Here is a 25,884-nt window from a genome sequence, read left to right as displayed (position 1 = left end):
GTCATAAGTTCTATTTACGGTTGTCTATTTCAGGTAAAAGAGCCTTTTACGTAAGCTCTATGGTGCTCCAAGCCGCTTCAGAGCATCATTATATCTTTTATTCAGCGGCATCGAGTTGACTCTTCTTGAGCTACCACTCGTTCTTCTTATTTGCCTTTGTAGTTCTTCGCTAAACTGTAACCTTAAGACGGTTTTGAGGATATCTTTAGAGCAGTGGTTTAGATTGCCTTCCTGAATCTGTTGGAAGAGGTCCGACTCTGTTGAGCCACAGAGGGAGTATAGCTTTAGAATTTGACTCATGTCGATCATTGAAGTTTCTGATACAAAATTTTGACATGCATTTTGTATGACCTTAATATTTTTCAGCATCCTCTTGACACCATTTCCATTCATAACTGGAATTGAGTCCATTCCATTGATGAAGGTCCAATCAACAATGGAATCGATTCCAGTAAAGACCTTATCAGTACTGTCCTCCGAGAGCTGCTGTCTAATTTTATTCTCAATTGTTTTCAGTTCGGTGATAAGGGATGAAATGTGTTCATCCAGCTCAATGCTGGCAACATCAGTGCTCCATGCATCAGCGGTATTGAATATCTTGCTGATGTGATATATACAGCGTGCTTTTGTATCGAATCTAATTGCAGAGTACAGCTTAATTTGCAAAGATGAAAAGCCATTGACAATTTCATCGAATTTGCCAGCTACCTCAGAATTCATCATAATCTTGAGATTATTCAGCTGCTCGAGAGCCGCCGAATCATTCAACTCAAAAATGCACCAGTCCGTTCTGAGTTTTTCGACGTTCATGTCATCAGGTTGTTGGTTGCTTGTATTTATTACCTTCCGCAGACCTGGCAACCAACTTAGAATCCAGCAAACGGTACCCAAAAAGTGAATCACGGCGTCAACAGTCACAGTGTTGAGAATGTCCTCTCTACGCAAACCTCTTTCCTTCGATGAAAATGCAGAGCAATGCTTCATCAAGAGCTCTGATTCCTTTGCGGCAGACCCTTCAGCTCCTTTTAGAATTTGACTTTCTGTTTCCATGATGTCTTGATCAGCAAGCCATACTGATATTATTCTTTGCTGAACGGTGGAAGCTGAAGTACTAAATAAGCCCTCGAACAGGTTGAAATAGTACATGTAAAATCGGTGCAAAAGCTCCACAACTGCATTAAAGATTTTTTCCCGGAACCTGTGCGTTGTGTTTAGGACGTATAAAAGCTTGCTCAGTAATAGCCGAAAATCAGCAGCCGCCTTGAATACGTATTTGTTGGATTCGAGATTTTCGAGTGCATATGGATTGTTTGATTCGACCTTCTTTTCGAAGAAATATGAAAATGTCATCTCAAGGCTGGGAAAATAACGGTCGTTCATGAAGGTTTTGAAGAACTTCATAGAGGAAATATTATTCTTCTGAAGTTCACTTGGTATGATATCTGATGTCGCCTGGCAGAAGAGTAGGTAAGGTTCAAGTAAAATTTTCATGTTGAAAATAGATGCAGATACCAAAGGTTCTTCCTGTTCAAAAGATTCTTCCTCAACATATATCGTTTCCAGCTCTGTACTAGCTGTAATGGTGATCCCAGGGAAAATGTCTTTCAGCAGAGCCATTAATTCATTGGCATGCTGTTTCGCAGTCGAACTATCCTCTATGTTATGCTGCAAAGTGAAAAGCGGCGATTCTTTCTTCTTTGGCATGGAAACTGCACTACCGCTTCTATGTCGAGTACCGTCCGCTACTATGATGTCCGAGTTCTCCAGGTATCTGGAAAGCAAAACCTCTATCTCATCCAACAATTTGGTCCATACCGACTCAAATTTATACATATTAGAGCGTGATGCAGAGGGGAACAATTTTTTGACAGTATCGAAGACAACACGGTGTCCCTGAGCTGCCACCAAAAACTTGGCAAAGATTTTCCAAAAGCACTCCCGCATTACCACAGATAAAACATCCTTCACTGGTATTCCAAAATCGTCATCAACGTTGACACTTCCTGCAATCTTCAGAAGTGATGGATGGTTCACCCGCACTTCTTCTGTGGATTTCAAGATAATATTGTGTAATTCTTCTTTTGCTCTATTCGCCAATATACTCAGAGCCGTTGGAAGCTTATTAAGATCGTTGATAATTGATAAAAGGAAAAATAAGCGCTCAAATTCGTTTTCTGAGATTGACATAGATTGGACTAGTGTGGAAGTAAAGGCCGGCTTTTGGACATTTTTCAAGAATTGGGATAATTTTGCGTTGACGCTTAAAATGTCCTTTGATAGATCCACATTAGAAACATTGTAAAGATAATTCTCTAAACTGCTGAATCCTTCCTGGCTTGAGCTTATGTCTTTGAGGATGCCCCTCATAGAGATGAAGGTACCTTTCTTAGAGTATATTATATCGTGCAATTCTTCAATTAGATTATTGAAAAGAACATGCTCTTGTAATTCAAGTTGTTGTTTCAAAATTTGCAATGATTCGAGGGCCCAAAGATCATGACTCGTTGCAGAGAGAAACCCCCGAGCGAGTAATATTTGAGCATTCTTGTAATCCGCACTTCTAATAAGCTCTTCCACTTTTTCAGGTAATTGAATTAGTTCCTCAACTGCGCTAAGTATACCGATCATCTCATTTTGTTTCATCGCATCATCATTGAGCTCCTTTAGAGATCCCTTCGGCATCGTTATGTTACTGGTGGATTGAATTGCCCGCTCTTTTAATTGGTGAATGTTATCCTGCGCAGATGTGATTGCATTAACAGCAATGCTGTACGAAGCTACATTAGTGTTCAACACTTGAAAATGCTCGTTGACAGCCTCCTGTAGATCGAACCCAATACGTGTCTTCAATTGCTTAAAATCGACATATCTATGCCCCAGTCCAACCGATGTATCGTCCAGAAATGATAAAGCCAGCTCTAATGGATTGGAATATTCCGTCAAGATTCTATTCCATTGTGTTTCAACCCGACTAAGATCACCTTGCAAGTTGTCCAGCGAGCTGTTCATTGCCTGCTGCTGGGCATCTGATATACTGTTGACCGAAAGCCCTCGGGACCGACCCTTGAGTGGTTTTAACCGATCCATTTAGCCACAATAAGCCAGCTGAAGCTATCTAAAACTCTTGAATCACCTAAATTTGAGTAAAACTATTTTGTATAGGACTTAAACAAGTTTCCAAACAAGAGCATCATTTTCCACGTAGAGGATCCAGTACCGACATCGCTAACTAAAGACACCAATGGTTCCGGAATTATCCGATGTGATGAGTAAAGCAGCATTATCGACATTTATTGAAGCGATGCAGTTGACACTGTCATTACAATGTTCTGTGTCATTTGATCCCAATGAACTGGGACCGCGTCTTAGGAGCAAATAGGTTAGATTTGCTGTCACCTGAATAGGAACAACGGAACTCGACCTGCTATTAGGTCCAATTAATACCGATGAGGACGCTAAATTTTTCACATTTAACATGAAGAGATCATTAGTCTCCTCGCTCGACAAAAAGACTTTCTCTCCGATGATGTAGATAGATCTAATCGTTTCTGAAGTACTTACTTCGCCAAATTTTTGTTGATCTTGCAGTTTCTTATGAGGAATGAAATTCTCTATGGAGGGCTGTTCATCTGAATTGATAAGCGCTTGTTGGCATCGAATCTTGCAGTAATTCCAGATAGACAAAGTAGCGCCCGAAAAGCCTCCTACAACTGCAATCACGTTTTTGCCGAGGGCCTCACACTCTTCTAAATGACTGATTGGAGTATGGTCCCCGAATGTCCAGGTTGATATGAGGACGTGGAATCTCAGATCCCAAACGTCGATTACACCCTTAGTCGTCCCTATGATCAGCACAGAGCCCTTCTCACTTACACAGAAGCTCGTAACGGCTCCATGGCTAGGAGGACTTTCAATTTTTTGCAGGAGATCCATGGTTCTAATATCATAAATTATGACGTCAGAAGTGTTCGTCAATGCCACTAATATCGAAGTGTTTTCTGTGACCACTGACTTTAGGCAGGTAGCAAATGTTTCCCTCTTTGAAGACTGTTTAATTCTGATCTTTCTGACTGGTTGGAGAGCGGTAAATACTAACTGATTATCATCAAATTGATACAAGGATCTTAACACAGATATTCTACCGTCTTTGGTGGAAACGCAAAACGCATCATATCCATCCAACATCGTGATGCTTGTTATCGTTGATGAGAGATCATAGTTTAAGGACGACGAGTATATCTCTCCAGAGGCTATTTCCGCTATGTTCCAAAGTTTCAACTGTCCCTGAACAGATCCAGTAACCATGTAGGGAACAGGTCCGCTTGAAACTGCCATACCCGTCACAGCGACAGGATAATTTTCATTAAGTGCGGTTACTAATGTACCCCGAGGACTATGTGTGATTTTTGTGTGTTGAGTATCACTTATGGTTGGACCAAATTCTTTATATTCTCGCATTGGGGGAAGAATTTTGATTTGATGAAGGAAAGTTTTGATAGTGGAGACATCACCCTCGTAACTATTGTTCACTGTGAACTTGGCTCCGTCGTTATTATCCATTGATACTTTTGTTGGCGTATTTTTGTGCTGGGTTGAAAAGTCCAAGTGAACATAAATATTCTCCAAGTTGGGGGTTGTTGTGGCAGCTGCTTTAGTAGTGAACAGCAAAGAGCCATTCATGTCTTTCACACTTGGAAGAGAATTTAAGTGTCCTTGTAGCTTTCCTTTGGAACTGGTTCTTACGCTGTCTGTGTTCATTATTTGGTTCTTGTCTGGTTCATTACTAAAGTCAATGTCAAAGAATACGTTTTTTGGCATGACATTCGGAAGTGATATGGTAGATTGTCCGTAGCTCTTAGCATTGTCATTCTCCTCACTCATCATAATTTCATTCTTCCTTGATATCAACTTTGCCGTTCTCAGAATATAACCCCGTAGAGCAGCTAATTTCCATAAATCACCTTCTGCCAGACCGACACTTTTGAACTTATCGATCCAATTTTTATCTTCGATGGTCAGTGGAATCTCTTCATTATTAGGAGACAAAACGACAGCCTTTGATGCGCTAAGACCACCAAAACCATAGTTCTTTTTGGAATAATTTTTGGTGATGAGGGTGATATTACTGTTACCAAACGCATCGACATGATTGCTTGGGACTTGCTGCCAAAATAAGGATTTTGATGCTCTCAAGGACCAACTACAGAGTAGATTGTAAACGGTCCTTGACACTGGCTGTTTGCAACTTGAAAGCATCAGATCATGCGTAAATTCGACATCAAACTCAAAGAAGGGCCGCACGATGGGATACAAAACGCAATAAACTTCTGCTTTAGAGAGATTATTGGAGATCTCAACGATCAATAGCATAGAAAACTGTCTTATCCAAACGTTGGGATGCAATATGAGAGAATTGACACTTGTGCAGATGTCATAGAAGAACTTCTTTTGAATCAACCCAGTTCTGCACAAGTTTTTCAAGCTTTGGAGCACGCTGACAACAACGAGCTCCTCAGAGTCATTTATTGTTTGTGTCAATAGCGGAAGAATGTACTGCTCCAGCGTTATTGGACCCAAAAGCACTGCGATACCCGCTATCGTCTGAACCAGCTTAATACGCAAAGACGGATCTTTATCGTTCAAATAGGTAATCAAATGGCTCAAAACAACATCGTTAGTTCTCTCTCGACCAAAAAACTTGCACAGAACCAAAATGTTATTTAGAAGAGCCATCTTTACGCATGTGTCACTGTCTATGAGAAGCGTAACGGCGAGAGCCTCCACTTGTTGTAAAAGTCGCCTGTTGTGCTTACTGGTAATTTCTAGGCTATCCATCCCTTTTGTTACAGCTTCAGCCGGATTAAGAGAACTACTGAGATACGCAACCTCTTGAAAACGTATGGCCACAGTCACCAAATTTCCTAGGCAATTAGCGATAACCATTCGAACATAGCTGTTCTGCTTACTTTGTAATAGAGTCTTCTTGATCCGAGGCAATAGGTAGTCAACGAAGAGATTTTCGTTGATGGGATTGATATTCTCGGTCATAAAGAGTACTTGGGCGAGAGCTTGGATAGCGGTTGCTTGAACATTGGGAAATTCATCATCAAAGGAAGCGACCAGGTATGGTACAACCCTATCAACTTTGTTTTCATCTGACACGTATTGGGCAAAGGCCACTAGCAACTCGAGACATCGGAGTTTAGTATCACTTGATGTCAAGCTTCGAAGACCATGTGAAAGAAAAGAGATAAACAACAATGCACATTCTTCTCTAACAGCTTGCTCGTTGCTGTCGTTACTTTTGAGCTCCAACTCTCCCAGATTAGATAGTTTGATTGAGTTCTTGACATAATTTTCATTATTATCTGACTCATTAGATGAATCGGATTGTCTTAAGTTTAGTCGATATTTTAGCTCTTGACATATCTTGCCAAAATCGTCATACAGCTTGCGGCAGCATTCATCAATTACATTGACCTGATCCTCTAATATTGTGTTTGCACATATTGATCCGGTGATGGGGACGCTTGTTCCCATTGTGGCTAAAGTTCTGAAGTACTCGTATGTGAAAGTGTAAAAATATTCTGGGAAAAATGATCCTCTATACTTTTCCAGAAGTTGCCTGCATGATAATCTCTTCTTGGGAATAATGTTGATCATGTCCATAATCATATTTTTCAGTGATTCATTTCCGATTTCTTCCATCAAATAACTGACAACATCGTAATCATTGTTTTTATACTTGAAAAGTTGTGAAAGATTGAATAACGGACGGCCCTCGGCGTAAATTTCAGCTATACAACATCCCAAACTAAAAATGTCCATCTCCTTTGTGGTCTTTCCAGAGGAACCTCTTGTTTTTTCGTGCAATTTTGTATCAAATCTTTCAGTTGCCAAGTAACATGTTCTTCTTTTGGATGTATCGAAATAAAATGAAAATTCACCGGGATTATCTTCCGGTAGATATGTTGGTTTGATGTTGGAGGAAAAATCTGTCAGTACAAGCCAGTCCCAACTAAGCACTAATATATTCTCGGTCTTAATATCGCCATGGGTAATGTTTAAATCATGAACATCCTTTAGAGCCTGTAATAGCTGGAACACCATAAATTTCATCTCAATTTCAGATAGGTATGGTCTATAGCTGAGTCTGTCGTAGAGGTTACTCTTCAAGTGTTGTCGTATCAGGTATCCCGCCCTGCTTGATTCGACAACTTTACTGTAATTCAACGCAGTTGGTAGCGTTGCAAGTGAACTGGCCTCTGCATCTATGAGCCTTTTAATCTCTTTCAAATCGTACTCTTCACTAGGCTTGATAAACACTTTGATTATTATTTTACCATTGGGGTCTAATGCTCTACATGTTTTGAGAAATCCCGATGAGTTTAGCTGCGACAGATAATGGACTTCGTCCAAAACATCGACATAGGAGAAGATTGCAATAGACGGTGAAGTTTGGGCAGATAGCGATAATTGAGCACCCATCCGAAAGACTGTATGTATACCAGCCTTCAGACTCCGAGGTATGAATTGTGGGTTCTTGAGCTTTGATCAGGTAGTACCCGAATTTGTTTTTTTGAAATAGAAACACAGTAAATCTTTAAGAGCTCGAAAATAAATAGGCCACACCAAAGGTGCTTTAGATAGATTGGACTCTGAAGGTCTTATACATTTTAGAATTGGCAATTCACAACTGCAGGTCCCCCACGATTTTTATGTCTCCAACGGCTTTTGATTTTGTTATATTACGTCTCAGCCTCTCTTCTCTGAACATTGAGACTTCGTGTATTAAAAACTCTCTAAGCCTGGGCATAGAGTGTAACTGATATTCGTAGGAGAAATCAAACGGACCCCAAGGACAGACTGGTTCATCATCTAGATTTCGAACAGCACCTAAAAAGGGATGCTCCAAAGCCTGCTCTACAGTAAACCTTTTCTTCGGATGCCATTTCAATAAATTATCGATCAAATCTAATGCTTCAATTGCGGCAAAGGGATACAACTCTTGCCAAGAAACTGTTGGAGATGATCCACTCAAATTATGGTAGGTGTTCCATGCCTTCAATGATCCGTAGTCGACGAGAATTTCCTTTGATGGAGCTCCCAAAACTTTAACAATCTCATGAACTTGGTGCATAGAGTCTTTGCCCATAAATAGCGGTTTTCTTGCGTAAAATTCTGCCAAGATACAGCCAGTGGACCACATATCAATTGATTTGTCATAAGCTTTCTCCGAGAGAATCAACTCCGGGGCCCTATACCAACGAGTTGCCACGTAATTGGTTATATCGTGATAGTTATCTTTTGAAGTGAAGAATTGTGGAGCCAACCCTCTTGCTAAGCCAAAATCACAGATTTTTAAACAACCATTTAACGTACAGAGGATATTACCTGGTTTCAAATCCCTGTGAATAACTTCAGCACTATGAATATATTTCAAACCACATAAAATCTGATAGAATAGGTGCTTTATATGAAAATCTGAGAGTTGAACTGAAGAATGAATTACTTTAGCCAAATCGTAGTCGATAAGCTCCTGATAACAATAAAGTCCATCATATGGCTTGTCTGAGACGATTTCAAGGTCAAGTAAATTAACGATATTCTTGTGGCCTTTGAAGAAAATCATAAATTTCAATTCCCTTATTGCCCTCTTCAGAAGAATTTCTCGATAAAAAATGTTGGTTATCTTCTTAACGGCAATTGGATACTGATTTTGTGGATTTAATCGATCCTTGACGGAGCAAACGGTCCCATAAGATCCTTTCCCCAAGGTTTGGATAACTTCATATCTCGCGGGTAAAGAGAATTTAGCGCTCTCGTACACTGTACGAGACTCTGATTCCCGCTGGCTCAAATGAGTTTTATCCATTTGCAAATTCAGCAAACCTTTAATACGATCAGAGCTCGGCTTATATCTATAGTATTTCCAATCCGATTTGTTAACTCTTTGTTGTCGATTCACAATATCATCGTTATTATTTAAAATATTTGGCATAACAATTCCAATTCTCAAAGAACTGAGGATCTATGCTTAAAAGGAACAAAAATTTATCAATGTTTAATATGCCACCGCTTCAATAGACAATGGCCTTAGGATGACTGTTAGTTCTCTCTTTCATCTGATTTATGTAATTCTAATTTTTCCTGTCGCTCGGTATAGTTTGTGTCACCTACATCGAAAATCAAGCGGCCCGTCACTTAGATCGCCAAGTATTCATGTTTCAAGCCCTCGAGTGGTTTAGTCTCGTGGAAGCCCGATTGCTCAGTGAGCAACTCTAGGTTTTTGGCAGATATACTGGCAACTTCGTCATTGTACAAACCGCATATGTCGAGGGCATCCTTTGGAGAAATTGTCTTTCTGCCATCCTTCAAAACATATTTCGTCAGAGACAACGAGCATAGAACGGTGCGCTCCTTTTTAGTAAATCTGCTCATGACATAAATCCATTTCTCATCCCAACATAAAATCTGTGAAATAACTTCATATTTTTCAAAAGGCTTGATCTCTTTCAAAAAGTTAGTAAAGACGTTTGCCACTGGAATGTAAGGCCACCGCTTGGATATAAAGAAAAGCTTTTGGAATATTTTAGTCATCAATTCACTTCTTGAGATATCCAATTCTTCAAAATAAGTACTGTTACTCTTGTGGAAATAAAAATCACATTCAAATGGCGAGGCATAGGTCGACATAGTAACTGCACCAAAACATCCATACTTGCTTCCAGCCAATTTCTTTAAGTTCTTAGTTTTAAACCCAGTCAAGTATGGCAAAACAATGTTTGGGAACACCGTCGAATAGAATCTAATGAAGTAAACTCCGGGCAGCGACTTATACGATGACAACAAATACAATGCCACGACACATTTCAACACCGTGCCAATAACCATCCTGACCAATTGCACTGATTCAAACACTGTAGGGTAGTGAAGAAATCCATAATGAATCTTTTCAACTTCTCGAAGAGATCTTAAGTTCTAGTCATGTGACGCTATTCGGTCCTGTAGTGTAACCTTTAAGCAATCTAAACCTGATGAAAAGTCAACGAGTCATATAATGAAGCCTACGAGAAACGTTCACTGACTCGCTAAGATGACTTCGAGCAAGCCGGAGGAGACTGATGACGAGCAGGAATACATACAATCTTTCTATCGACATGCTATAAGGGCAAAGAGTGGAAACTATCCTCCTCTGAGAAGATCTTTGGATGGTACTGTGATATATCCTAGCGCATCTGGTGTAAGTTCCAATAGAGGGAATAAGCTACTACAAAAGTCAGAATTGGTTACACGTCGGGCATTAGACAATTCGAAATCTTTGAATGAGGAGTGCGTCTATTACAATGGTTCGGAGCACAATTTACTACAAAGAAGGAAACGAATGAAGTTTCAGACACCTGGTGAGGTCAATGGTCATAAAATTTCAGACGATAAAATTACGGACGAGTCATATGACTATGACTGTAACCTCTCGAAGTTGGTCGATGTTCGTAAGATCTTGACGCCAATTGCTTCGTTAGCCGACATTACGAGACATGGATCAATAAAAAGGTCATTTGAAGGGAAAGTGCTACGTGAGCTTTCTCTTCAGTCTATCATGATGATTGAAAAGGAGCAGAACTCCGTCATGAGGTACTCTAAATTACTTGAAGTATTTCTGGGAGACCATCCAGAACCACTCTATGAGTCAGAGTTGAATCTTCCTGCATATGATCACAACCTTAAGCTTCCTGAGGAAGACTCTGCCGATATAGATGATAAAGAAATCGCTCCTCGACAGGATGGTGATGCTAACGGCGAGGACCCTTTCTTCGCACTTCCTCATGTTGGTGGACATGCTGCGTTACTTCGTTTGTTGCCAGCTGATAATTCTCCACAAATATTAGAGGATGTAGAGACGATACGACAATTGGCTCAAATTGCTTTGCAAAGAAACGAAGAATTCGTAAGGAATCTGAGAAAGATACGGGCCTCTTTAGTGAAGGCCAATAGAATACGGGAGCGTATACTAAATTGGAGTCGCGAGTACTCTGGCCTTCCCGAGGACGGTGTTACGATACCGAATGCCCTTCGTGTGGTTAAGAGAGGACTAATAAGTGCCACTACCAATATGTCGATGGGTGGTGCTCGCGAAATGGAAGAAGAATTTGAGGAGAATAACGAAGCGACTTAAAAGCATTCGGTAATTAAATGATGAGTAAGTATGGTTACAAAAAGGTCATTGCCAGTTATTAGCAGAATAATCGAGAACCTCAACTAAATTGTTCTTTTCATTCGCGTTGCGCACTTCTTTGCCAGTTGCTAGAGGGTAGATCAATTTCTCAATAGTACAGTCAAATAAGTCATTGATAAGATCCTTTAAATCATCTCCAGTTTGCTTGAAATCCGGATAGGCGTTAATTTCTAATAATTTAACTTCCAAGTTCTCGCCCACTAGAAAATCGACCCCAAAAGTCTCAAAAGCGTTGGCGAGTGGCTGAAAGTTAAGACTGTTGACTTGCATAGCCGCTAAAAAGACATCATGCGCTATTTGGTGGATTTGTTCTTTAATTTTTGTCTTATCCGCGGACGATATTTCGTCTAAAGCGTCAAACTCTACCACCGATAAGCTCTTCTTTGCCTTGTTGGACTGCAAACATGTATTTGTCAAGTGACAAACTAGATCGTCGACACTAGTAGGTGAGTATTTACCTTGCTCCAGTGGTATGAAACGATTTGGAGCAAATAGTGCTAACATCCGGTTGTAGACAAAAACTTTGAGGGAACCTTGACAACAGATATAGCATCTGATGTGAAATTTCCTATTACCCATGGAAGGAAGTAGTAAAGGTTTATCCAAATATTCTTGTATAATGAAATGACGTAATTGAGATATGATAATCTTATTATCATCCTGTACATTACTTTCATCGTCAGTGTCGTCTTCATCGAATGAGTCAAAAATTGTCTGTAAATCATCAATTGTCTTGAAAACTCTAATTCCTTGGCCCTTATCACTCATGCTAGGTTTTAGGATCCACCACTTTTGCTCAGACTCCAATTCCTGCCTTAGTTCCCAATTTTCATCCAGTGCATCATCCAAAAATTCTGCATAATCCAGATCTATATTGAAGGATTCCAGATAGGCTTTTGACAGAATTGTATTGGGGTTCTTTGCTTTGTAGTACTGTATGGTCTGCGTCAGGTAATGTTTCCTTATGAGTGCTTTTCTGTAGATATAAGAGTTGGCAATATATTGCGGATCTTGGCCAAGTCTCTCCATATCCAAATCTTCATAATCACCATAGTGAATGACAGCGGTATCATTTTTTGGTAATTCGGACACAATTTTAAGTGATGGAAGCCATTTTTGAAACGCACTCTTCAATGGCAAATAGATATACTCTTGTGGGTCGATTGTGATAGCGCAAACACCCTCAAACTGGGTTTCCAAAGGACATGGTAATTCAAGTTCACCTTTTAGTGTACTAGTGCTTTGGAATGTAGCTCTAAGTGGCGTCACACTGATCAATCCATCTTCAATAACATCCCTGTCTACCATTTGATCAGATCTATGATGTTTTGAATCTGTATGTGACTTAAAATCCGGTGCCCAGTTAAATGAAATCATTTGGTACTCATTACCATCTTCAATCTCGCTGTTGTTGGTAGCTGATCCGACATTAGGTCCACTAAAGATGGGCCCCCACCTATTTTCCCAGACTGATGTGTAGACTGCCTTTGTCTCAAGGGATAGTGAATTGATCAAAGGAATGTTTATACTGTAAAAATCGGTTACAGGGTCCCAGTTTTCGTACAAATGTTCGATAATTTGAAGCGATCTTCTAGCCGCCATTTCCATAATCGAGTTGTTGACATTTTTGTTACCGTTAAAATAAGCCCACGATACAGCTACGGCTTTTACTTCATTACCAGCGATAACCGCTTCCATGGCGGCGCCGACGGTACCACTGGAGGTGATGTAGGCAACGCTAGTATTTCTCCCCAAATTGGGGCCCGAGATAACTAGATCAAAAGGTTCAGTGGCCAAATGATGAAGTCCAATGTTACTACATGAAGCTGGAGTACCATCAATAAGTATCCATTCAATATCATCACGTGATACCTCTGGATTAATAGCTTGACGAGGTAATTTTGATCCTTCCAATGCCACCTGTGGTTGGATGAATGGCCCTAAGTAACTGTTGTCATCTGAATCCATCTTGGAATATAGGAATTGGGCACTAAGTTTCTTGCCAGCCAAATGAGCTTTACCGATCCATGATTTTTGCACATGTGGTACACAAATAGTGAGTTGCCAGTGCGGATAAAGGCGTTTTAGTGTTTGCACGAATGGCCTAATATAATTGGAGAATTGGTCATTCAGGGGACCATCATCATTGGTCAACAGCACTCTCATCACACGCTTCTGTACTATTGATATATCATCAAGACCCGAAGATCACTTTTTCATCAAAAGTCAGCCTTCTAAAAAACTACAGTAAGAGAAGAAATCATTCACAAACAATCATAGTCACAATCCCCAGCACGCAATGTCGATGTTTATGAACCCGTACGGGTCACAGGACGTACGCCAGGAGAAGATAGATATAGCAGAAGTCCAGTTTGAAGCAATGAACGTGACTTTCAACAACATTCTAAAGACTTGTATGGAAAAGTGCATCCCGCACGATATCTATAGCGAGAGTGATTTGAATAAAGGTGAAATGTGTTGCGTAGACAGGTGTGTGGCCAAGATGCACTACAGCAACCGTTTAATCGGTGCACTCGTACAGAGCCGGAATTTCGCACCAGAGTCTCACCTACCACACTACAATAAGTACAAAACGCCACCAGATAACTGAGCAGCTTTAACAAGCCTGTGAATCATCCTGAATAGATAATACTGTAAATAACTAGCGATGAGATTACCCTGAGAATCACTCGGTACGAGCAGGTGTTGAAGTTTTTCGCCCCGTATCGCCCAGGTTAGCATACTTAAGCAAAAGTGCCACTATAGAGCCTCGCTCATAGTGGCAGCTATTCACCACACGCAAACAGTGGGCAAGAAGCGTTTTTCCGTTACAAGGTCGACCGAAAATTAAAACACTTTTTTCGCACTAAACGTACGTATGAGTTAAACAGCTACAAAGATACAGACAGACAGACAAACGGATGGATTGATACATTGAGGGACAGCTCCAAGGGGCAACCGTTTAAGAGTGTCGAACGTGAGGTAGTTAGTTACCCTCCAGACGCGACGCGGTACCTTAGTATTGCGCGCCATGCACGCGTTAGACACTACTTAAGGTGAGAAGGGTTATGTTTGTTTGCCTTAACTCTGGTCGATGGTCATTTGTTCATATACTAACGGGATTTTGGTGGTTGAAGTAATTGTATTTTAACTATGGCAGCTCCAAGAGAAACCAAGAAGAGAACCACCAGAAGGAAGAAGGACCCTAATGCTCCTAAGAGAGCTCTTTCGGCATACATGTTTTTCGCCAACGAAAACAGAGATATTGTGCGTTCAGAGAATCCAGATGTGACCTTTGGACAAGTGGGACGTCTTTTGGGTGAAAGATGGAAGGCTTTGACTCCAGATGAAAAGACACCTTACGAAAGCAAAGCAGAGGCAGACAAGAAACGTTATGAGTCCGAAAAGGAGCTTTACAACGCTACGCGTGCTTAATTTGCCTGTCCTCTGTTGCTGAGAACTGCTACTATTACTATTACTACTATTTTCTTATTTTCTACTCTATTTTAGCCGTTATGGGCAGACCCTTTGTATTTTAGTCTCTTTTAGCTTCTTTTTTCACCTTTTGAACCTGTGACGCGTAAACCATCTCCTCCTGACGCGTGAACGCGAACAGGCGACGAAAATTCTATGTATAAAAAGGTTGTCCTTTACATCTGAACAGTATCGTTTCACAAGTGCTCGTGTTAGTCAAGTAAGTAGAATGTTAGAGGCAAAATTCGAGGAAGCTTCTCTTTTTAAGAGAATCATTGATGGTTTCAAAGATTGTGTTCAGTTGGTAAACTTTCAATGTAAGGAAGATGGTATTATCGCACAGGCCGTCGACGATTCCCGTGTGTTGCTAGTTTCCCTAGAGATTGGTATTGAAGCTTTCCAAAACTATAGATGTGATCACCCAGTCACATTGGGAATTGATCTGACTTCTCTTTCCAAGATTCTACGTTGTGGTAACAACTCGGATACACTTACTCTTATTGCGGATGATACACCAGATACCGTTCTACTGCTATTTGAGGACACAAAGAAGGATCGTGTTGCTGAATACTCGTTGAAATTGATGGATATTGATGCTGCATTCTTGAAAATTGAGGATTTGGCTTACGATTGTACTTTAATGATGCCATCTTCGGAATTCTCCAAGATTGTGCGCGACTTGAGTCAATTGAGTGACTCTTTAAACATTATGATTACAAAGGAGACTATTAAATTTGTCGCAGACGGTGATATTGGCTCTGGTTCCGTCATTTTGAAACCTTTTGTCAATATGGACAAACCGGAGGATAGTATCAAGTTAGAGATGGACCAACCCGTTGATCTCACGTTTGGTTCCAAATATCTGCTTGACATCGTCAAGGGTTCCGCACTAGCGGAAAAAGTAGGTATCAGACTCTCCAGTGAAGCGCCTGCTCTTTTCCAATTCGATTTGAAGAGTGGTTATTTGCAATTCTTCCTTGCCCCAAAGTTTAATGACGAAGAGTAACTTTCAAGATCTTCATGAATGTACATTATTTATATATCGACTGGTATAATCTATTCAACACTACAGGAGTAGTTCATCATTTTGATTCAAAAAAGTGGTCCTAATGCAACTCTTCTGCGTCAAGGGCAATATCAGCTTGAAAGCATCACCTTCATTCAAATAGTAACGAAACATCCGTTTCATCCTTATAAATCCCATACCTTCATAAAGGTTTAGTGCAGCTCTGTTTTCTACCTCGGTTTCAAGCATAATTTCATCACAACCATCTTCCTGCATCTTTTCAATCACATTTTTGACTAAAGTTTTGGCGATACCAAGTCCGCGATATGCAGTCTCGACTGCAAGCATACCGATATACCCCCTCATTCTGCTACCTCTATGCAGCTCACTCTTGCAAATAACACATCCAATTGGCGTGTCGGGTGTCCCACTTTCATCATCAAAGGCTAAATACGTCAATTCTGGCCATCGATTCAAGAAATATCTGTAAACGTAAATCGAATAAGGCTCCGAAAGATCTGCATCAATCAGCCTTTTCAAATGTTCAAAATGCAGAAGATTTCTCAAGTCTAATGGCTTATATACAATCATTGTGGCTCTTATCTTCACTGTCTTCGTTATCTGCCACATTACTAGTTTCGCCTTTTCAAAGGTTTTTTGGATCAGCATTGGAAAAAAAAAGGCTCTTGCTACCTATCAACTATAATAAAGGTGAAAGCACAATAAGCTTTCCACAGAGGCTATTCTGATGCACTTCAGGGCTTTTGGAATACTTATTTTACCGGTTTGATATGTCTGATAATGCCTTTCTCATAAATGCCATTACTGGAGAGAAAATAACCACTGATGTGAAGTTCTTTATGTCTCTTGATGAGTTTAGAGATTTTATTAGCCAAAAATGGCGTATACCTAGTGAGCAACTACTCATATTACTACCATTTGGAAACAAGTTGAAAAGCTCCGGTTTTAGGGAATGTTTGAGAAGTAACACTCTTGATGAGAACGAATTTTACATATATGACAGGCGGCTCTTTTCCATCATAAAAGAACCTCTCCGAAGGGCGCATGACTCAGAAGCTCTTCAGGATGAATCATATAAGAAGGCGGAAGTTTTACTCTCAAATCTGGTCAGAGATACTTTGCAAAAGCGTGAGTCTGCGTTACTGAAACCAATAAACTCACCATTGGCTGATGCAGATCTTAGAATAGAAAGTTTGAATGCCAGGTCCATCACAAGCCTGCTGACCACCAACTTGGGGTGGCTTAGTGCATTAGAGATTGATGTCCACTATTTCCGAAATCTGATGAGCGAATGTGCGGCGCAAACGTCGGAAATTTTACGATGCCTTTCAGTATGCGAACAGTACCTCAGACTTTACTGCTATGATGTAGAGAAACTTTACAACTCAAATGTTGAATTTTTGAACCAATTGGCACAGAACGGCCAGTCGTCTAAATGGAAAGAATGTTACAATCAGGTACTCCACAAACTGCAAGGCATAGAGGGCCCGCTAGAACGCTACGTCGATTTGAAAACAACGGAGCAGAACGAAAATTCCATAAAGTTACTGGATCAAAGTATTAATTCAAAACTAAAGAAGGTAAAGCGAGATCTTGACAAAAATGCTGATCTTCGGGCCCAAATTACTGAGGCTATTGCATTGCTACAAAACAATTCCACCCTCAAGAACATGAAAGACAACCTTGAAGAGACAATGCTCACACGGTTTGACGAAATAGTGGAAGAAACGAGAAGACGCAGCCGCGACTTCCTGGAACAGGATTCAATCGACTCGTTCAATGATGGTATGGAAGATATTCACTCGTTTCTACTAAATACCAAAAATGAAGTGAGTGGAAAACTATTCACAATCGCACAGGCCTTATATGCTCAGAGTGAGCAGGTGATTGAGCGGAAGCATAAACTACAAATAAATGCCATCCTTTTATTGGGGCAAATTGCCTTTGTTCAGGTCGAAACAATTGGCATCAAGCGGAAACTACTTAATGAATGCAACAAGGATTTGGATCTTTATCAGAAGAATGAAATTCAATTTGCAAAGATTGAGGACATTCCATTAATCTACGGCCTTTTCCTGGTCGAAAAATATCGTCGTGAAAGTTGGATACTCCAAGTTCTCTCTCAGACTAGGTCACTGGCAGGCGAGTATGAACAAATCAGAAATAAGGAACAGGACCATCGAACAAAATGGACTGAAAACTTTGGCTCAACTGCATCGTTATTCTGCAGAAACTTGGAAAATTTCACAGAGTCCGAAAAGATAGAGGAATTATTCCTTAATGACGTGTTGAGTCATGAAAGGCAAGCTGATGAAAAAGTTATCTCGGTACGACATTCTCTTAACAAGACTCGGGAGTTGATCGATGAATATATCGCACAACTTCGTGAACTAAAAGTTGGAGATAATGTGTCCGAGTTAATCTCACAAAGTTTCTCCGAAGCAAAGAGTTATCAGGTTACAATTGTGCGCGTTCGTGATTCGAAAGAATCATCGACTTCGGCTTCAAATCAGATTAATGGTTACCGAGCTCGGATAAAGAAGTTAGAGTCTCTGTTGCATGATGCTCGCTACTCGAACCCGGGACACTGGCCTTCAGGGATACTCAATACGACTTTCATCACCCCATTTCATAATAGTGTTACCACTGTCAGCTCAAAGATGAGCTCTTCATCGCTATTGGAGACGGATCGTAATTTAAACGTTGCAAACGTTATTGAAGTAGAAAACAAGCTAAAAAACCTCCAACAAATTAATGAAAAGCTGCGGAGGGACGGGGAAACAAAGGATATGCATTTGTCAGTTACCAAATCTAAGATTACAGACTTGGAGCTAGAGACTATGGCGTTCAAAGAAACCATGACATATTTGAACAAAGAATTAGCAAGGCTAACCGATGAGGAAGAGAAATCTCGATTTGAAAACATTAATCAACAGAACTCCTTTAAACAAGAGATGGAAGCTATCATACGCGAAAACAGTAAACTATTTTCGGAGTTTTCTCGATTAAAACATCGAACTGAAGTTGACGATACATTAAAGAGAGAAGCCATGAATCAAGCAAAGAAGCTAGACGAAGAGCTTGGCCAGGAAAGAAGAACTTTGCAGGAGAAGACGGTGGCCTTTGAGGAAGAAATAAGCAAGCTTAATGAACGCTTGACGCTGCTTGAAGAAGAAAACAAAGAACTCAAGGAGAAGAAACAAGTAATTCAAGAAGTAGAGGACGAACAAAAGGAGCTTACCCCTCCTACCGATCTGGCTAAGGAATCTGAGAAGGAAGAAAATCTTGCTGAATTACGAAACCAGAACAGAGATACCGAAGCCACGATATACGAAGTTTTTGCTTCAGATGTTTTTATTTTGGAGAACATTGGCTTATTACTATCGCTTGATGAGAACAACCGTATCATCATCAAACGTGTCAAAGGCCTGCGTAGGGGTCAAAGTCAAGGCGTCCTAGATGATAGTATTCAAATTTCAGAGGCCGATGTTCTTGTTAAAAGCACAATATACAGGGACGTTAAAAAAATGTACGACGAAGTGCATAACACAGATGATATGGATAAGCATAAATCTCTGTTTGAGGAAGTGCGAAAGCTATACGATAATAAACTTTATGAGACAGCAGTTATCCGAAGATTCAAAGACATCGAGACTTTGGCTAAGAAGCTCACTAAGGAGAACAAGAAAAAAAGAGGGCAGTTGGAAAGCCACCAGAACGAAAGACTTACTTTGAAAAACTTCCAGGTAGGCGATTTGGCTTTGTTCCTGCCAACAAGAGAACACAACTCGCCAACCGAATCGTCAGTTTCTTCACTTAATTCGTCATTCTCTTCGGTCGATCTTTCGACACCACCTCCATTTGACACGGTCACGATGCATCCGTCTTCGGCAGGGAAAGACAGGATAAGTAAAAAGAGTAAAAGCCGCCCTTGGGCTGCGTTTACCGCCTTTGATGAAAGTACCAGGTATTTCTTGAAGGATGAGAACAACATGATAAAGGGTAAAGATTGGTTCGTGGGTAAAATACTAACTATGGAAAAATTCATTGCTGAGGACACCAATAGCAATCCTTACAAGCTTCCAAATGGTGTCTCATGGTTTCAGGTTACAGCTGCTATGATTTCCTGCCAAGTTTAAGATTGAATAATCTCTGAAGTCATGTATTTGTCTTAGATAGGATAATGAGCCATATTCTAGAAGCTGGAGAAATATGTTTTCTGCTCAAAAGGTCTCAAACTGTCAAGCTGCTACTGAAGAAATGCGATGCTAAGCGCACAGGGACTGCCCGTGTAGTTTCACACTTTGCATCTATAAGTGACATAAAGATTCTTCTAGTTTGATCTTCTACTTGGCATGATACCATGTGTTGTGTTTAGTTCTCCAATCAGATAAATCTTTTTTTAATTGATTAAAAGATCCTTCAATAAATCTTCTCACCATGTTTCCTGTAGGTATCTATCGTCTTTCTCCATATCTTTCATGTATCTGATCGCTGCATCCTCGTCCTCAAAATTCACCCATTTTTTTAATATCTCCAAAATTGTTATTCTGACCTGGATGGGCATCTTATTTGAAGACCCACAAACATAAATTGTGGCGCCTTGGTCATGTATCAATTTAGCGATGAACTCGCCTATACTCCATAAAATATCTTGGACGTATTTGAATTTTGGAGAATTCTTTGGGTCTCGCGAAAAGCAGGTGTATAGCGTTATCCTTTCCTCCTTGTCCCAGTCCTGAAGTATCTCCTTGTATAGGAAGTCCCTTTCCATCATCCTGTTGCCAAAGAAAAGCTTTAAGTTTTTAGAGACATCGGATCTTATTAGCGACATCATCGGTGCAATACCGACTCCCGGACTAATTAAAATCATTGGTTTCTCCTTAAGCTCCTTGTTGAGAAATAGATTGTTATTTTGTACCTTGTATCGGAATTTGTCACCTGGGGACAAGTTGATAATAAAATTAGTACAAATTCCCTTTCTGATTCTCCGAAGAATGGTCTTATATCTCACGATGGCAATTGTGAGCTCTATGTTGGGGTCGTTTGGTCCACTTGATATAGAGAAGAGTCGTGGCTTGATAATAGGTAAATAATCCAAAGCGAATTCCCAAGGTAACTTTAAAGAGGGAAAGTCTTGCAAAACTTCCAAAAGAGATCTTCTTGGTCGGTTGCAGTAGTCGAAAAGATCTTGCATATCTTCATCAGTGGCGAATTGGTGGAGCTTTTCCCGCTGCTGCTCTAGCTGTTCTCGACCTCTTTCCATACGCCCAACATCTGTTGCAAATGTCCAAACCTTCATGAAAAAGCTAGTTCTTGGAATGCTCATGATATCACAGTGATATTTCAGCAAGTTTCTCAAAGTTAATGGTTTAACGAAACCACCATCCTTCAGATTATTAGGAATCCCGTGGCTTAATTTCAGTGGTTTATCTGCAACAGATTTCCAATGTGGTTGAATTTCTAAAAATTGCTTCACGGAATCATCTGAATTACATGGGTAAATAGAAATAGTGTCTCCTGGTCCGTACTCGTGAGCCTTTTTGCCATTAAACACAAACTGTCTCACGTCTTGAAAATGCTCTGGGTGAGTAAGTCTATCATTGATCTTCACCGTCCCAACGTTCACCGAATCATCACCGTTAAAAGTCAGATTTTCCTGCACGATATGTCCATCTTCATCGCTGTCAAGTAACAAGCATGAGGGAGGTTCAAGATATGCTTCAGCGGCAAATTCAGTACGTTCAACGATTTGCCCATTGACCTTTCTCGTAGGATAGGTCTCACGTAAGTACTTAAGTATTCTCTTTTCATATTCAAAGTAAACGGCCTCTATACTCGCACCTGATCCTTTGTTACTACCTGCCATAGATTGTTCATCGGCTTCAAGCCTATGGAAAAGCTCTTTGGCACCGAGCTGACTGACTATTCTATTGTGAAGTTTTCTGATAGCGTAATTGAATTTTGGATAAGAGGAATCACCTAAACCTAAGAATGAGACACTTAAATGATTCAAAAAATCAGCAGGCAAATTCCTCTTCTTAAGGAAAGACCATAAAGTATTTTTTTTATTCAATCCATGAGAAGCCTCTATCGCATTACGAGGCAGCTCACCTTGCCCTGTAGTCGAACAGATAATGAAAAGGTTTCGGCAGTCTAAAATATCATGAGGCGTGTAATCACCTAGAGAATTTAGAGTATGAGGCAAATGTAATCTGTGTAATTTATAGGAAAGGATGGCGGCGAAATCTTGAGCATTTCCGGTCTCCGACCCGTAGAGAATTGCAATTCTCTTGGATGATTTGCTTCGATTCATCTTTAAAACCTTAGCTCAATCCTGTGCTATAATTTACAGTATTTGGTTGAACAAAGTTAGGATGCTTCTATGATTAAGTAAGTTTATTACGGATGAGTCTGCCGTTCGATACAATTTTTTAGTCAAAGGTGATCTTACTTTGCCGGCTAATGACAATGTTAAAGAAATTGTATATACAGGTGCAGTTGTATCGAACTATATTGTGATATGTACAGATTAATTGAAATAAGACATTATCTCAATTGGACGTTGTATTTTTTAGCTAGTTCTTGAGAAACTTGGTCTTGTAAATCGTTTACTTCACTGTTAGTTAGATTTCTGTCCATTGATTGGTAGTTGATTCTGTAGCAAAGAGACTTTCTCCCAGATTTGGGGTGAACAAATTCATCAACTAACTTGACATTTTCAACCAGATCACCGGCAACATTTCTGACAATCTCCATTACATCATTTTCGTGGACCTTCAGGCTTGATTCTTCGGGTAGCCAAAATGCAACATCTCTTAGAGTGCCTGGATATTTCGAATAGGGTTGGAAGGTGTTAATTACACCTTTTTGAAATTGCTCATGAAAACGTTGATCTTTTGTCCAGAATAACCTGATATCAGGAATCTCAAATAAGAGCATAGCAATACGGTCAAGGCCGAGGCCAAAGGCCCATGAAATGTGGCTCTCAGGTTCGAATCCAGCCAATTTTAGGACGTCTTCTTGAGCAAGCCCACAGCCACACAACTCGAGCCAATCGCCTTGCCACCACACTTCGATCTCCCAAGATGGAGCAGTCCATGGAAAGTATGCCTTTATCCAGCGAACCTTCAAGACATTTGGAATCTCCGAAACATCTGTATTCGATTTTCTTAAACTCTCCAATTTTCTCTCGAATACCTCAGCCATGATCAACTCAATGGATCTTTTTAAGTGTCGTGAACATAAATCGACCTCCAAATCAGTCATATGCTCCTGTTTGGGATTCCCTTCTAAAGTGCAATCATCTTCGACCACAATTTTTGTAGCTTGCTCGGCTAATTGTTTCTCTAGCTTAGCAAGGTCTTCTCGTAATTGTACAATATGAGCTGGTTCCTCGCCTTCAGCACTAGGATTCTGACGTTTCCAAACGCGACAGCCTTCCATCTGGTGGAAAACAGGGTAGTGAGTTCTATCAATCTCATCTCTTCTGTAGACATCTGCAGATATTAGAAAACCTGTTTTACTGCTATCACCCTTTGCAATTCTACCAAAACACTCCATCTCATGCGCAGAGGTATGAGTCCTAAGCAGATGCTTTTCATTAACATAATATGTGTCTGATTTGGATCTCCCTGGGTGATCTTGAGGAAAACCTAACGAGTCAAAATTCTCATGTACTGTAACCACTGGTTTGAATTGATTGTAAACTGAAAAAGCAGCATCAGTTGAGTTCAGTTTCTTCTCGATGGCCTCACGTAAAATTCCCACGGGATGTGATTCACTTAAATGTAGCGAACGATGAGTCAATTCCACGATTGACGGCGTTATATTCGTGTAGACGGCGTTAGCAGCATACTTTGTACCATTAACCTCAACACTACCAGAGACGGATGAATACAATCTAAGGCATCCTCGCCATTTGATTCCCACACTTCTCAATGCCATAGTCGTAGTCCCAAGCCTAATAAACCGACGAATTGATCAACCTTAATTACTCTTGGTGATCAACGTTGGTTAATTCTTCTCGATTGGACACCCAGACCTTGTGATTGAAGCCGTAAACGCGTATAAGTATAATCGACTCTAATCAACTTCAGCTCAGCTACAGCAGCTGGGATCCCCAGCACACCGTTACTCGTCTATTCGATACGTCTTATATGTGGTTAAATTGGAGGAATTATCGATATTGAACCTCTTAATCACGGGTACTTAGATTGCGACAGAAAAAGGAGGTCTCTAGTAGGGAGACATTAGGTGAATTTGCTCAATTGCCATAAACTTTAGCACTTAACATCGTTCAATCCAATCTACCAGTTGCCGTTTTGTTACACCTCAATAGTCGCTTGCAACTAGGCCGTATTGTTTTGACTAGATCACTCTCATTCCGCAAGTGGAGAAAAGGATATAGGTTGCCTCTGAAACTCTTCAATAGAGTCAAGATGAACCAATATGGTCAGAACATGAATATGAAATCAAATATAGGAGGCAATGATGGGGCTTTGCTGAACAAGCGACAGCGACTTTTAAATCTGATGAAGAATACCAAGGATTCGTATATGCACGGCTGGTCATCAGGTCTCCCACAAAGAACTCTAGATAGCATTAGAGGCACGGACTCGGAGAATCCACCGGATTCCAACCTACCGCTGGATATGGATATTCAGTTTTATCCAACCTACACTACAAAGAGTGAAGAAGGCTACGAAACAATGGTACGATTAGCTGTGTTTTCACCAGGAAATCCAGCCAGCAGAAGAAACCGAATCTTACTTTCTTTATGCAAGCAGTATCTAAGGCCAGCGAACCCGGAGGCAGTAGACGATGCGAACGAGTCCAAGTTCGATGACCCTTCAACATCGGAGTCTACGCTAACTGCTAAAAGTAGTGCCTCTACACTAACTCTAAACGGACTCCATGATAACGGATCACCAGCGCCAGATGAGCTTGATGTGCTAAAAAGCAGGATTGCAGGATTCATGATAAGAAAAATACCGAATCTACCGATCATCATAGATCTACTGTCGCGAGAAGGACCGGGCTACTACGATACCACTCTCGCGACGACAAATAATATTGGTAATATATCGCTCAGGATTCGTTCGGAGTTTCTACCGACAGATATAAGAATCACACTTGATACGCCAACTGATTTTCCAAAAGTAATTACTCACCGATTTCCTTGCAACTTCATTAAGCCAAATGGTTATGGTGTAATAAGTGATATCGATGATACAATAAAGCACACGGGTGTCACTGGCGACAAAAGATCGATGTTTCGAAGCGTATTTCTGAATGATATCAACACATGGCTGATAAATGATGTTTCGAGATGGTATAAAAAGTTGAAAGAACTCTTTCAAGCAGATTTTTTTTATGTTTCCAATTCGCCAGTACAAACATATCCAACATTGTACCAGTATGTCTCTAATCATTTCCCGGCAGGACCTCTTTTTCTCAAGCAGTACACTGGAAATCTACTTTCTAGCATTATGACCTCAAGCGCCAATAGGAAACTTGGCGCCATTACCCAAATTCTAAAGGACTTTCCAAATAAAAAATTCATACTAATAGGAGATTCTGGTGAACAAGATTTCGAAGCCTACCTTTCAACAGCTTCTCAGTATCAGGAACAAATATGCGGAATATACATCCGTTGCTGTAAAGATTCCTTGAGTGATATGGGCTTGAGAGAGACCGAGGTAATGCATGAGTTGAACGACATTATCAGTGAGCAGTACTTGTCACATAAAAGCAAAGAGACGCGGAAAAAGAGACCGCCTCCACCTGTATCATTGCTCAAACCCGACCTAAGTCCTGAGCAGCAAAAAGAGATTAAAGAATCCCGTCTCAAGCCCAAAAATAGAGATTTGCCAACTTTGCCTCCCAGGCCTTCAGAGGTTCAAGATCTAGAGTCATCCGTCTATTGTACACCATCAACGCAAAATGACTATGGAACATACAACCAATTCTTTGATAAGAAAGCAGATGCTTGGAGGAGTAGGGTGTTAAATGGTGTAAGAACGTTAAAATCTCTTAACAAAGACAAACCAATTAGGGTCATGTTTTTTACAGATCCTAAAGTACCACTAGAGGATTACGTGAATGAAGTTCAGCGTGAATGAAAAAATGCTGAAATTAAATTACA

General features: G+C 40.4%; 14 protein-coding genes across 14 annotated transcripts; 6 read left to right on the top strand and 8 right to left on the bottom strand.

Annotated features, from left to right (window-relative positions):
- Positions 1–57: 57 nt before the first annotated feature.
- SEC8 (exocyst subunit SEC8) lies at positions 58–3,087 on the bottom strand (the record flags this gene model as incomplete). Its single annotated transcript, XM_003680534.1, has 1 exon — positions 58–3,087. The coding sequence occupies one exon, from the start codon at positions 3,085–3,087 to the stop codon at positions 58–60; it is 3,030 nt and encodes a 1,009-aa protein (XP_003680582.1).
- Positions 3,088–3,225: 138 nt separating this feature from the next.
- On the bottom strand, positions 3,226–7,488 carry VPS15 (ubiquitin-binding serine/threonine protein kinase VPS15; the record flags this gene model as incomplete). The annotated part of the gene is made up of 1 exon (XM_003680533.1): positions 3,226–7,488. One exon carries the CDS (start codon positions 7,486–7,488, stop codon positions 3,226–3,228), a length of 4,263 nt encoding a protein of 1,420 aa, XP_003680581.1.
- Positions 7,489–7,690: 202 nt separating this feature from the next.
- Positions 7,691–9,001, bottom strand: SMK1 (mitogen-activated protein kinase SMK1; the record flags this gene model as incomplete). The annotated part of the gene is made up of 1 exon (XM_003680532.1): positions 7,691–9,001. The coding sequence occupies one exon, from the start codon at positions 8,999–9,001 to the stop codon at positions 7,691–7,693; it is 1,311 nt and encodes a 436-aa protein (XP_003680580.1).
- A 203-nt stretch (positions 9,002–9,204) lies between these two features.
- Positions 9,205–9,894, bottom strand: TDEL0C04790 (uncharacterized protein; the record flags this gene model as incomplete). Its single annotated transcript, XM_003680531.1, has 1 exon — positions 9,205–9,894. The coding sequence occupies one exon, from the start codon at positions 9,892–9,894 to the stop codon at positions 9,205–9,207; it is 690 nt and encodes a 229-aa protein (XP_003680579.1).
- Positions 9,895–10,096: 202 nt separating this feature from the next.
- Positions 10,097–11,176, top strand: RXT2 (Rxt2p; the record flags this gene model as incomplete). Its single annotated transcript, XM_003680530.1, has 1 exon — positions 10,097–11,176. One exon carries the CDS (start codon positions 10,097–10,099, stop codon positions 11,174–11,176), a length of 1,080 nt encoding a protein of 359 aa, XP_003680578.1.
- A 45-nt stretch (positions 11,177–11,221) lies between these two features.
- On the bottom strand, positions 11,222–13,402 carry PBY1 (putative tubulin tyrosine ligase; the record flags this gene model as incomplete). Its single annotated transcript, XM_003680529.1, has 1 exon — positions 11,222–13,402. The coding sequence occupies one exon, from the start codon at positions 13,400–13,402 to the stop codon at positions 11,222–11,224; it is 2,181 nt and encodes a 726-aa protein (XP_003680577.1).
- Positions 13,403–13,535: 133 nt separating this feature from the next.
- TIM12 (Tim12p) lies at positions 13,536–13,847 on the top strand (the record flags this gene model as incomplete). The annotated part of the gene is made up of 1 exon (XM_003680528.1): positions 13,536–13,847. The coding sequence occupies one exon, from the start codon at positions 13,536–13,538 to the stop codon at positions 13,845–13,847; it is 312 nt and encodes a 103-aa protein (XP_003680576.1).
- A 542-nt stretch (positions 13,848–14,389) lies between these two features.
- Positions 14,390–14,671, top strand: TDEL0C04750 (non-histone chromosomal protein 6; the record flags this gene model as incomplete). Its single annotated transcript, XM_003680527.1, has 1 exon — positions 14,390–14,671. The coding sequence occupies one exon, from the start codon at positions 14,390–14,392 to the stop codon at positions 14,669–14,671; it is 282 nt and encodes a 93-aa protein (XP_003680575.1).
- Positions 14,672–14,939: 268 nt separating this feature from the next.
- On the top strand, positions 14,940–15,716 carry POL30 (proliferating cell nuclear antigen; the record flags this gene model as incomplete). Its single annotated transcript, XM_003680526.1, has 1 exon — positions 14,940–15,716. The coding sequence occupies one exon, from the start codon at positions 14,940–14,942 to the stop codon at positions 15,714–15,716; it is 777 nt and encodes a 258-aa protein (XP_003680574.1).
- A 60-nt stretch (positions 15,717–15,776) lies between these two features.
- Positions 15,777–16,307, bottom strand: MAK3 (peptide alpha-N-acetyltransferase MAK3; the record flags this gene model as incomplete). Its single annotated transcript, XM_003680525.1, has 1 exon — positions 15,777–16,307. The coding sequence occupies one exon, from the start codon at positions 16,305–16,307 to the stop codon at positions 15,777–15,779; it is 531 nt and encodes a 176-aa protein (XP_003680573.1).
- Positions 16,308–16,507: 200 nt separating this feature from the next.
- Positions 16,508–19,876, top strand: ATG11 (autophagy protein ATG11; the record flags this gene model as incomplete). Its single annotated transcript, XM_003680524.1, has 1 exon — positions 16,508–19,876. The coding sequence occupies one exon, from the start codon at positions 16,508–16,510 to the stop codon at positions 19,874–19,876; it is 3,369 nt and encodes a 1,122-aa protein (XP_003680572.1).
- Positions 19,877–20,172: 296 nt separating this feature from the next.
- TAH18 (NAPDH-dependent diflavin reductase) lies at positions 20,173–22,053 on the bottom strand (the record flags this gene model as incomplete). Its single annotated transcript, XM_003680523.1, has 1 exon — positions 20,173–22,053. The coding sequence occupies one exon, from the start codon at positions 22,051–22,053 to the stop codon at positions 20,173–20,175; it is 1,881 nt and encodes a 626-aa protein (XP_003680571.1).
- A 233-nt stretch (positions 22,054–22,286) lies between these two features.
- MSF1 (phenylalanine--tRNA ligase) lies at positions 22,287–23,684 on the bottom strand (the record flags this gene model as incomplete). The annotated part of the gene is made up of 1 exon (XM_003680522.1): positions 22,287–23,684. One exon carries the CDS (start codon positions 23,682–23,684, stop codon positions 22,287–22,289), a length of 1,398 nt encoding a protein of 465 aa, XP_003680570.1.
- Positions 23,685–24,178: 494 nt separating this feature from the next.
- Positions 24,179–25,861, top strand: APP1 (phosphatidate phosphatase APP1; the record flags this gene model as incomplete). Its single annotated transcript, XM_003680521.1, has 1 exon — positions 24,179–25,861. One exon carries the CDS (start codon positions 24,179–24,181, stop codon positions 25,859–25,861), a length of 1,683 nt encoding a protein of 560 aa, XP_003680569.1.
- Positions 25,862–25,884: the final 23 nt, after the last annotated feature.

The sequence above is a fragment of the Torulaspora delbrueckii genome, chromosome 3 (genome assembly GCF_000243375.1).
Source record: "Torulaspora delbrueckii CBS 1146 chromosome 3, complete genome".
Lineage (NCBI taxonomy): Eukaryota > Fungi > Ascomycota > Saccharomycetes > Saccharomycetales > Saccharomycetaceae > Torulaspora > Torulaspora delbrueckii.
The sequence above is the reverse complement of the archived record's forward strand: the minus strand, read 5'-3'. Positions and strand labels throughout refer to the sequence as shown.